Below are 12161 nucleotides of genomic sequence, written 5' to 3'. Positions count from 1 at the left end.
TAGTTTCTGGTCTTACATTTAGATATTTAATCCATTTTGAGTTTATTTTTGTGAATGGTGTTAGAAAGTGTCCTAGTTTCATTCTTTTACAAGTGGTTGACCAGTTTTCCCAGCACCACTTGTTAAAGAGATTGTCTTTTCTCCATTGTATATTCTTGCCTCCTTTGTCAAAAATAAGGTGTCCATAGGTGAGTGGATTTATCTCTGGGCTTTCTATTTTGTTCCATTGATCTTTATTTCTGTCTTTGTGCCAGTACCATACTTTTTTGATGACTGTGGCTTTGTAGTATAGTCTGAAGTCAGGCAGGTTGATTCCTCCAGTTCCATTCTTTCTCAAGATTGCTTTGGCTATTCGAGTTTTTTTGTATTTCCATACAAATTGTGAAATTATTTGTTCTAGTTCTCCAAAAAATACCATTGGAAGCTTGGTAGGGATTGCACTGAATCTGTAGATTGCTTTGGGTAGTATACGTATTTTCGTTATATTGATTCTTCCGATCCATGAACATGGTATATTTCTCCATCTATTTGTACTTTGACCATTTTTAAACTGTTATTTATTGTTGAGTCATAAGAATTCTTTGTATGTTCTAGATAATAAACCTTTATCAGATTTATGTGATTTGAAAATTTTCCTCCCATTCTGTGGATTTTTTCACTTTCTTGAGAGCACTTTTGACTCACAAAACTTTTAATTTTCTTGAAGTCCAAGTTATTTTCTTTATTTTTTCATTTACACTTTTGATGTCATATTTAAGAAGCCATTTCCTAATACAAGATCACAAAGATATATACACTTGTGTTTTCTTCTGAAAGTTTTATAGTTTTAAGTCTTCTGTGTTTGTCTTTTATTCATTTTGGGTTAATTTTTATATATGGTGTCATGTTGAGGCCCAGTTTCATTCTTTTGCATATACATATTCAGTTATATATATGGGCTTCCCTCACAGCTCAGTTGGTAAAGAATCTGCCAACAATGCAGGAGACCCGGGTTCTATTCCTGGGTCAGGAAGATCTCCTGGAAAAGGAAATGGCAACCCACTCCACTATTCTTGCCTGGAGAATCCCATGGACAGAGGAGCCTGGCAGGCTATAGTCCACGGGGTTGCAAGAGTTGGACACGACTTAGCGACTAAACCACTACCACCATTCAGTTATTGGGCTTCTCAGGTGGTGCTATTGGTAAAGAACCCACCTGCCACAGCAGATAGACGTAAGAGACTTGGATTCGATCCCTGGGTAGGCAAGATCCCCTGGAGGAGGACGTGGCAAATCACTTTGGTACTCTTGCCTAGAGAATCCATGGAGAGAGGAGCCTGGTGGGCTGCTGTGCATAGGGTCACACAGGGTCGGACACTACTGAAGTGACTAAGCAGCAGTGGCATTCAGTTACTACAGCATCATCTGTTGAAAAGACTACTCTTTCTCTCATTTGAATTGTTTCAGCACTCTTGGAAATCAGCTGCTGCTGCTGCTGCTGCTAAGTCACGTCAGTCGTGTCCGACTCTGTACAACCCCATAGATGGCAGCCTAACAGGCTCCTTGGTCCCTGGGATTCTCCAGGCAAGAATACTGGAGTGGGTTGCCATTTCCTTCTCCAATGCATGAAAGTGAAAAGTGAAAGTGAAGTCGCTCAGTCATATCTGACTCTTTGTGACCCCATGGACTGCAGCCTACCAGGCTCCTCTGTCCATGGGATTCTTCAGGCAAGAGTACTGGAGTGGGGTGCCATTGCCTTCTCCGGGAAATCAGCTAACCTTACATAAATGTACAGGTTTGTTTGTGGCCTATAGGACACCATTAGAATCTTGCCTCTGCTCATCTCCAAAACTTAGCTTGCCTTACTCTGTCCCTTTTATCCCTATATTCTAGCCACTGGCCTTAATTCTTTATCTATAGCATGCCAAGCCTCTTCTTACCTTTGTACTTGTTCTTTCCTATGCCTGGCATGCTTTTCTTTCTCAGCGTTCATATTTCTTCTCAAACTTATCTATAGTGTTTCCCTGGCCAGTGTATCTAAAGTATAACCCATCACCATGCTTTCTTTTCTTTAAATTAATTAATTTTCTGGTTGCACTGGATCTTCATTGCTGTGCAGGGGCTTTCTCTAGTTGCAGTAAATGGGAGCGAACTCTTCGTGGTGCATGGGCTTCCTATTGCTGTGGCTTCTCATGTTGCAGAGCACAGACTGTAGGCACGCAGGCTTCAGTAGTCGCAGCGTGTGGGCTCAGTCGGTGCAGCATATAGTTCTAGGGCACGTGGGCTTCAGTAACTGCAGCACATAGGCTCGGTAGTTGTGGCTCTCAGACCTGAGAGTTTGCAGCCTCAGTAGTTGTGACCCACAGGCTCAGTAGCTGTGGCACATGGGCTTAGTTGCTCTGTGGCATGTGGAATCTTCCTGGACCTGGGATTGAACCTGTGTCCCCTTCATTGGGAGGTGGATTCCTATCCATTGCACCATCAGCTAAGTCCCACCATGTTTTATTTTCTACATAGCAGTTATCACTGTCTGAACTGATTTTACTGATTGCTGTGCTTATTTTTTTTCATCTCCCTCATGACTGGAGTTCTTTATCTTATTTACCACTATAGCCTTTGCACATATAAGAGTGCCTATTCTATAAGAAATAAGAATAAAGTCAATCCATCAATCAAATAAAGTGAATTTGCTGGGATAGACAGCAGATATAGGTCAGCATAAGGAAAAAGTTTCTCATATGGTTGTTGACTCACTCCACTATATTCATACTTAGATTTTTACTTAAACATATAGCAGTTGAAACATATATTACCTTATTTTTTATAGAAATATGTTTTAAATCGTTCCTTTTAATAACTTCTAGGAGGATTTTTCCTTCCCCAGTAATCATAGTTCACATTAGGCTGTACTGTAAGTCTTAAATTATCCTGGTGCAGGGGAAAGAACATATTTGGACTTGATTTCCAATTTTGCTACTCAGCTATCACAGTGTTTTACAAATACTGATTTGTTCCCCACAACAATTCTATGAGGTTATGTATGTTATCACCGTTTTTTTAGAGATATAAAACCTGAAACACAGAGAAGTTATAGGACTTCCTCAAGGAAACACAGCTTGTGAACCCAGAAACACATTTATTGTCCTTTATGAACAATTTAATGAACTTTGAAGAGTAATTATGTGAAGCAGTTAGGACAGGGCCTGACACGTAGTATGATGAGTTTTAGTTATTCTTGTTTCTCTTACTACTCTAGTAGGTAGTTTTCAGTCATACTAAAATTTGAGAAAGCATTGAACTCAGTTAAAGAAGCAACAGAAGGATTTTACAGAGATGTTTGTGTACTCACATCATTCTGCCTTTAAGATAACTGAGTTTTATTTGCCTTTAGGACTCACTACATTCTGTTATTTTTCGACTGTGTAATCTTAATACATTAAGGCTAATAAACAACATGTATTGTGAAGTTTAAATGAATTGGCATACATGAAAGCTTAGCACTTACAGCCACATAGCAGACATTTCAGTTTTGAGGGAGATAACCTGGAATTTAAAAAGGCACTATGACACCATGGTTAAGAGCCAAGCTGTGGAGTCTGTCAGACATGGCTTCACATTCTTACTATACTGTTTATGCAATATGGATATTAACCTTTTTCTCATGTAAAAAAATGAGAATAGTAGTAGTATTTCCATCATGAGGCAGTTGTAAAGTTTAACTCAGCATTAAGTAAGGGACATAATATTGTCCCTAGAGGATGGTGAGATAGCACTTATTATGTATTAGCTACTACTATCACTATTATTATGATTACCTTTTTTCTTCCCTCTCTTTATTGAAGTATAATTTGCCTAAAAATAAAGTACATAGGTCTCAGGTTGGATGAGTTTTGGCACTTGAGTAACTACTACTCATAACAAGACAGAAAATACTTCCATCACCCTAGAAGTTCCCATGGTGCCCTTTCTAGTCAACACTCCTCTCTCACAGCAACCACTTTTTGGCTTCTGTCTCCATAGATTAGTTTGTTTGTTTTTTATTTCTCCCCATAGGTTAATTTTGGCTGTTCATACACTTTCTGAAACTGGAATTATACAGTATGCATGTTTTTCTGTTTGGCTTCTTTTGCTTAGCATCATGTGTTTTCAGTTTCATCCACGTGGTTTCATGTATCTATGGTAGTTCCTTTTTATTTCTGAGTAGGATTACACTGTTTGAATACACTACATTTTGTGTATCTCTTCTCCTGTTGATGATCGTTTGGGTTATTTCTAGTGTGGGACTTTGAAAATTAAAGCATAGGCTGCAGTCCATGGGGTCGCTAAGAGTCAGACACGACTGAGCGACTTCACTTTCACTTTTCACTTTCATGCATTGGAGAAGGAAATGGCAGCCCACTCCAGTGTTCTTGTCTGGAGAATCCCAGGGGTGGGGGACCCTGGTGGGCTGCCGTCTATCGGGTCGCACAGAGTTGGATATGACTGAAGCAACTTAGCAGCAGCAGCAGCAGGGATATTCCTATACCAGTCTTTAGGTGGACAAATGTCTTCATTTCCCCTGAGTAAATACCTAAGGAATGGAATTGCTGGGTCATAGGGTAGATATGAGAAACGCTGGACTGGAAGAAACACAAGCTGGAATCAAGATTGCCGGGAGAAATATCAATAACCTCAGATATGCAGATGACACCACCCTTATGGCAGAAAGTGAAGAGGAGCTAAAAAGCCTCTTGATGAAAGTGAAAGAGGAGAGTGAAAAAGTTGGCTTAAAGCTCAACATTCAGAAAACGAAGATCATGGCATCCGGTCCCATCACTTCATGGCAAATAGATGGGGAAACAGTGGAAACAGTGTCAGACTTTATTTTTTTGGGCTCCAAAATCACTGCAGATGGTGACTGCAGCCATGAAATTAAAAGACGCTTACTCCTTGGAAGAAAAGTTATGAGCAACCTAGATAGTATATTCAAAAGCAGAGACATTACTTTGCCAACTAAGGTCCGTCTAGTCAAGGCTATGGTTTTTCCTGTGGTCATGTATGGATGTGAGAGTTGGACTGTGAAGAAGGCTGAGTGCCAAAGAATTGATGCTTTTGAACTGTGGTGTTGGAGAACTCTTGAGAGTCCCTTGGACTGCAAGGAGATCCAACCAGTCCATTCTGAAGGAGTTCAGCCCTGGGATTTCTTTGGAAGGAATGATGCTAAAGCTGAAGCTCCAGTACTTTGGCCACCTCATGAGAAGAGTTGACTCCTCATTGGAAAAGACTCTGATGCTGGGAGGGATTGGGGGCAGGAGGAGAAGGGGACGACCGAGGATGAGATGGCTGGATGGCATCACAGACTCAATGGACGTGAGTCTGAGCGAACTCCGGGAGATGGTGATGGACAGGGAGGCCTGGCGTGCTGCGATTCATGGGGTCGCAAAGAGTCAGACACGACTGAGTGACTGAACTGAACTGAACTGAGGGTAGATATGAATTTGACTTTATATCAAACTGACAGTTTTCTAAGGTGATAGTAGCAGTGAGATCTCTTTTTAATACGGGTGGGAATAAGGGTGGTATTTGAGGTAATTCAGCACAGAGAAATATTTGGAGTCATATGGACCTGGGTTCCTATCCAGACTCTGGTGTTTACAGTCTGAGTGACTTATTTAATATCTCTGAGACTTAGTCTTACCTGTAAAAAGGGAGTGACAATAAGGTCATGTATATTGCTATCTAGTATTCTACCCAGCAGTGGCATACCAAGCTGGGGGCAGTAGTGCAGGCTTGTAAGGGGGTGTGTGGTCTGCAAAGAATTTAAAAGCAGTAAGAAAACCACCTAAGTGTCTGCTTTTTAGCATCATTATGCACCTGCAGGTCGAAGCAGCGTCAGTGATAAAATGCTTCTCCTTGCCTCCTTTTCCTCCTGTATACTATGCTGCCTAGCAATTATGGGAATTTATAATAAATAGTCATTATAAGCAATCTTTAGTCAAGTTAAGCAGGAAGTAAGAAGTTGGAATTTGGAACCTGAGTGAGATCTGGGACTTTTGTTACAGGTTCGTTCTCTGTGCAGTTTGTTTCTTCCTTATTCCTGGTATGCAAGGCTCACCGTAAGTAGGGACATGTCCAGGGTTCCAGGGAGCCAGCCACACAGATGTCTGTTCCTCTCTCGGAGCCATCTGTAAACAGCCACTCCTCTCTATTTCTTTAAAGTTTGAGGTTTTCTCCCTTCTTTTTTACCCACTGTTTAATTCTGATATGCCATAGACATATTTTCTTCCATTGTATTCTTCAACTTAATTCTAGATCACGTACCTCATCTAAGCCAGGCTTATTTATCAAGGCCAAAACAAATCCTCTTAAATACCCCATACCTTATATAAATTAGCTTCCCAAACACATATTCTAACTTATAGAGCCCTTTATTAATGCCTTTTGTCAATAGTTAATTTGTATTTTTGTAGAATCTGATTTGGACTTTCTCTCTACACTTTCTCCAACTTACCTGTCTCTGAGCTGTTTTTTCTGTGTAAAAATGAGTCATAAGTAACACGTTTGTCTGCTGTGGCCTGTCTTCTGTACATTGGATGCGCTACTAATTTGAGGACAAAAATAATAATTCTGGAAGCATTCATGCATTTTTCAGACAGTGCTTACGAGCCCGAGCCCTTGAGTTAAAATGCTTCCTGACACCACTGCTAGCTGTGCTGCATTAGCCATGTCCAGCGTGTGGGTGTGTGTTGGTTTGGTTTATACCACCAAGCAACTCTCCAGTACCAGCTGGTTCCCTACAATTTAACTCAATTCTGATACTGTCTACCTGGAGATAGTGTCAGATCCCTCAGGTTAAGAGCTCAGCCCTTAACCACTGGACCACCAAGGAAGTCAAAAGCTTAGTCCTGTAAACAACCCTGCTGCCCTTCAGCCCCAACAGCTACTTCAGACACCAATTGCTAATCCAGGTTGTCACCCGTGCTTTTGACTAGTTGTAGATTAGAAGTTCCAAGGGGCTTCCCTGGTGGCTCAGACAGTAAAGAGTCTGACTGCAATGGACGAGGCCCGGGTTCGATCCCTGAGTCAGGAAGATCCCTTGGAGAAGGAAATGGCAATCCACTCCAGTATTCTTGCCTGGAGAATTCTGTGAACAGAGGAACCTGGCAGTCCACAGGATCACAAAGAGTCAGACACGACTGAGCGACTAATGTTTCATAAGTTCCAAACCCCTTTTCCTTGGTTTCAATTAATTTGCTAAAGTGACTCACAGAACTCAGAGAAACATTTTACTTACTAGATTACTGGTTTATTATAAAATGATATAATTCAGAAAACAACCAGATAAAAGAGGTGCAGAGGGCAAGGTACATGGGATGGGCTGCATAGCTTCCATGTCCTCTCCCAGCATGCCACTCTCCCAAATCCCCATGGGTACCAACACAGAAGCTCTCTGAACCCTGTCCTTTTGTGTATCCCATTACATTGGCTGGTTGATTAAATCATCGTCCATTGGTGATCACTTCAGCCTCCAGCCCCTCTCCCCTCCCTGAAGGTCAGAGAAGTGGGACTGAAAGTCCCAACCCTCCGATCATATGTTTGGTTCTCCTGGTAACCAGCCTGCACCCTTAGGTGCTTCCCAAAAATCTCTTCATTAACATAAACTCTGGTGTTAGTTGAAAGAGGTTTGTTATGGATATCACGATATCTTTATCACTTTTATTACTTAGAGAATTCCTGGAGAAGAAAATGGCAACCCACTCCAGTGTTCTTGCCTGGAGAATTCCAGGGATGGAGGAGCCTAGTGGGCTGCCGTCTATGGGGTTGCACAGAGTCGGACACGACTGAAGCAACTTAGCAGTAGCAGCATACAGAGTGAAGTAAGCCAGAAAGAAAAACACCAATACAGTATACTAACGCATATATATGGAATTTAGAAAGATGGTAATGATAACCCTGTATGAGAAACAGCAAAAGAGACACAGATGTATAGAATAGTCTTTTGGACTCTGTGGGAGAGGGTGAGGGTGGGATGATATGGGAGAATGGCATTGAAACATGTAAATTATCACATGTGAAACAAATTACCAGTCCAGGTTCGATGCATGATACAGGGTGCTTGGGGCTGGTGCACTGGGATGACCCAGAGGGATGGGATGGGGATGGGGAGGGAGGTGGGAGGGGGGTTCAGGATGGGGAACACATGTACATCCATGGCGGATTCATGTCAATGTATGGCAAAACCAATACAATATTGTAAAGTAAATAAATAAGTGGGAAAAAAAATTCCAAGGGTTTTTAGGACTTCTGTGCCAGACAGACTATATCAAGACTATGTCTTTCTGACATACAATAAATACATATAAATTACAGAATCGCAGCAGTTTACCTAACCTCTCTGGGTATTGGGTTTTTTGAGGGGTTTTTTTGGAGGGTGGGGAGCTGTTTTTTTGTTTTGTTTTGTTTTGTTTTTCAGTCATACTGCTCAGCTTAGTTCCCTGAACAGGGATCAAACCCACACCCCCTGTGTTGGAAGTATAGAATCTTAACCACTGGACCTCCAGGGAGGTTTTTCTTATCCATGAAATAAGTAATGATACCTGCTTCTTAAACAAGATAATGGAGGAAGAATGCTGTAAAATTCCTATGGCTGCCGTAACAAATTACCATAAACTTTTAGTGGCTTAAAACAACACAAATGGATTATCTTCTAGTTCTGTAGGTCGGAAGTCTGACCTGGGTCTCACAAGCCTGATGTCTTGACAGGGCTTTGTTCCTTCTGGAGGCTGTAGAGCAGAATCCGTTTTCTTGCACTTCCCAGTTTCTGGCATTTCTTGGCTAGAAGAAACCTTCCATCTTTAGAACTGGCAGTCGTCAGTCAAGTCCATTTCACACTTACATCTCTCTACTCTCTGCAGCCAAGAAAGGTCCTCTGATTTTAAGGACTCCTGTGATTGTATTGGGCTCCCCTGGATAAAGATAATCTCCCTGCCTCAAGGATTTTAACCTTAATCATATCTGCAGAGTCCCTTTGCCATCTATCATAATGTATTCATGGGTTCCAGAAGACCACGGCATGGGCATTTGTAAGGGGGCCATTGTTCTGCCCACCACAGGTGCAAGATACTATGCCTAGCTCTTTGTAAGCCCTCGGTAAGTGATGAACATTGAAAGCCCTCAGCACTCTCGGAAATTGCAAGCTGAAGATGTGACCCCTGGGCACAAGTAATTTAAAGCCTGGTGGGAAAATGAGAGGGGTGAGGACAGAAATGAATCTGATTCAGGAAGAGTGACCAGAGTTGTGTATGGATTTCAACCCAGTGCCATGGGAAAGTGAGAGGCCGCAGGTCACCCAGTGGTCTAGCAAATTGAACAGAGTGAATGTGTCAGTAATGTATTGAAGTGCAGAACCTACAAAGACATGAGGTTCAACCCACATGAGAATTTTTATAGAACAATGGGTGAGAGGGAAGGAAAAAGCAGAGGAAAAGCTTCTGCTGACGAGAGAGTTAGGGGTTGGTTCATTCTCTCAAGTCTTCCCACGAGGCCCACCAGACCCACTTGTTCACTGTGCAGCAGATACGTGCCGGGCACTGTTCCTGGCCTCAGGGATACAGGGAGCGTGGTCACAGAGGCCGCTCTCCCCCGCTCAGTGTGGTAAAACAGACAACCGTGTCAGCACAAAACCGTGGTACAGCGTGACAGTAGGAGCCCGCAGGGAGGGTGTGCCTCCTTCCCAGGTTTACGGGATGGGAGCAGCTTCTTGAGGGACCTGCCCACGAACTGAGACCTGAAGAATGAGTTGGTCAGGATGCTCTGAGCCACAAGTAACAGCCCAGCTCAAGTGACCTTAAAGCAACGAGCAGACTGGCTCCTGACTGGAGCCCAGGAGTTGGGTAGGCATCAGGGTGGGTTACTCTGGTCATTCTGGCTCCATCTTTCTGTGATTCCTTTGGCTGGGCTTTCCTCACCATGTTTATTTCACTGTCAGGCTGGCTACCCTCGTGGTCACAGTTCTAGGAGTCACATCAGGACACCCAGCATCCACAGGAAGAAAGGCGTCCCTTTTGTAGACTCTTTTTTGAAAATGAGAAAACTTCTTTTCTACATGCTCTCAACTCCTGGCCCCCTTGCATCCAGTTGGGGTTACAGGCTCATTTCTGAGCCAGTCCCTATGTCTGGGTGAATGCCATATCCAGTCTGGCTTAGATCTAAGTTCCTGAACCCACCATTGTGGAAAGGACAATGAACTTGCACTTCCTGAAATACATGGTCTTATTTTGGGCTGGACAGATAATGAAGTGAAAATCAAGATGCGGTTAGGAATGAGGGAAAGAAAGAACAGCATGTAGGAATGGAAGTGGCTTGTTCTCGTCTTCTCTCGTGTAAGACTTGTTTCTGCCACTGTATACCTTCTGCTTTTCATGGCTTCTGTTTCCTCGTAACTCTAGCTTTGCCGTGACTTCTCTCTGTGCATGCTTTCAACTGCAGCGTTCATCAGTAAGTGCCTCACTTCTCCATGTTTCTCAATTCACATCCCTGTGCTTAATTTACCTCACTTTACACGTGCTTGCAGTAAGCTCCAGAAGACCAGGGACTTTGTTATACCCCCAGCACCTGAGCGGTACCTGGCATGCAGTGAGTGCTGGATAAATGTGTGCCAGGTGAATGAAAGATCAGGCCTCTAGCTAACTGGCTGCGTTTTGGTCAGTTGGGCTCCTCTGTCCAGGTTTTCTGCAGCTGAGGGGCTGTTCCCTGAAGTGACTGTTAATAGATGCCCCTCTAGTGGTAGAAGCAGAAATTTGTTTGGATACACTTCCACTATTACCTGAACTTCGGTTTACTTTTCTGCAAAATAAAGTCAATAAAATCTTCCCTTTGTGGCTCAGAGGAGTTCAATATCAAGTGGAATTATGCGTATGAAAGTGTATTACATATTGTGAACTGCAAGGTGCTTTGATTCAGTCCTGGTCAATCACATACACCTAGAAAACACTGATGATGGAAAAGCTATTTTATCTGTTCACTTCTACTTCTTGACATTGAATTCTCCAGGAGAACTTCTAACTGGCTGTCTTCTTGTCCCCCAGGGTCACTCAGGATGTGTCAACTGTCTGGAGTGGAACGAGAAAGGAGAGTAAGTATGAGATCCGGCACCTACGGGTGCCGGAGGAGGGTTTGGGGAGGTTGGGAGGAGGGGATTTTCCTTCCTCTTTGTAGATCTAAGGAAAAGAGTGGACTCAAAAGAGAAGTTGGGTCCTCTGCTCTCTGCTGTGTCCTTAAGTTTCATTCTTCAGCAGCACACAGTTAAATAATGAATCCCAGATAGATGGAAGGTTGGATGACCTTCCAAACTTTTTTTGATAAGCTAATGCATTTAAGGAACAATGAGAAATCCTCAGAACAAAATAAAAGAGAATCAATCACTGTTTATAAGATAACCTTATATTGTGTGACACATACTGTTGTTCTTAAAGTTGTATGTGGCCTAAGTCCTTTTCACCTGGGAAACATGGGATAGAGGAACTTGAGGAGAGGTCAAAACTGTCCTCTCTCTCTGCTTACAGCTTGCTGGCCTCTGGTTCTGACGACCAGCACACGATTGTGTGGGACCCGCTGCACCACAAGAAGCTGCTTTCCATGCACACAGGACACACTGCAAATATCTTTTCTGTCAAGGTGAGCAGGATGAGCCACAGAGCAGATGAACGGTGTGACTGGGCTGCGTGTGGCCGTGCTTGCGTGTGTGTCTCCCACCTACCCTGGGGGTCACAGACATCTTTGTGATCTGAGCATCTGCTGGTGATTTCTAAAACTCTCTGTCTCTTTTCCATGCGCTAATTCCTCTCTCAGAGCCAAGAGGTCAGCTCCAAATGAATGTATACGCATGTGAGTGGTGATGATATAAGGTACGGTTCTGAGTATGAACTTTGATAGCATAGCAGGCAGACCCATGTTTGACTCCCTTATCTGCCTCTTGGAAGCTGTGTGAGCTGGGCAAATCACCTGACCTCTCTGAGCCTGTTTACCCATCTATAAAAAGGAAGTAGCTAAGGAAAATCCTTCAAATTCATGAATAAATAATTTAACTAGAAAGGGAAGTAGCAATCCACAGGGTTGATGTTACAGTTTAAGGAGATGGTTGATTAAAAAAAAAAAAAGCACCTGGCCCAGGTGATTGTAGGAAATGAGTCTGCTGTTTTTTG

The 12161-nt window shown here is 42.9% G+C and overlaps 1 protein-coding gene across 7 annotated transcripts in view; it reads left to right on the top strand.

The window, feature by feature from the left end:
* Positions 1 to 12161, top strand: part of WDTC1 (WD and tetratricopeptide repeats 1) — a 62834-nt gene that overhangs the window by 33099 nt on the left and 17574 nt on the right. For all 7 annotated transcript variants that reach the window (XR_008200996.1, XM_052657122.1, XM_052657098.1 and 4 more), the window contains exons 4-5: positions 11046 to 11092; positions 11523 to 11634. Coding sequence is in view for 6 of the 7 variants with exons in the window: in XM_052657122.1 (XP_052513082.1) it covers positions 11046 to 11092; positions 11523 to 11634 (159 nt within the window). In the remaining variant the exon portion in view is untranslated. The remainder of the gene's footprint in view (positions 1 to 11045; positions 11093 to 11522; positions 11635 to 12161) is intronic.

This window comes from Budorcas taxicolor, chromosome 2 (genome assembly GCF_023091745.1).
Source record: "Budorcas taxicolor isolate Tak-1 chromosome 2, Takin1.1, whole genome shotgun sequence".
NCBI lineage: Eukaryota > Metazoa > Chordata > Mammalia > Artiodactyla > Bovidae > Budorcas > Budorcas taxicolor.
The sequence above is the reverse complement of the archived record's forward strand: the minus strand, read 5'-3'. Positions and strand labels throughout refer to the sequence as shown.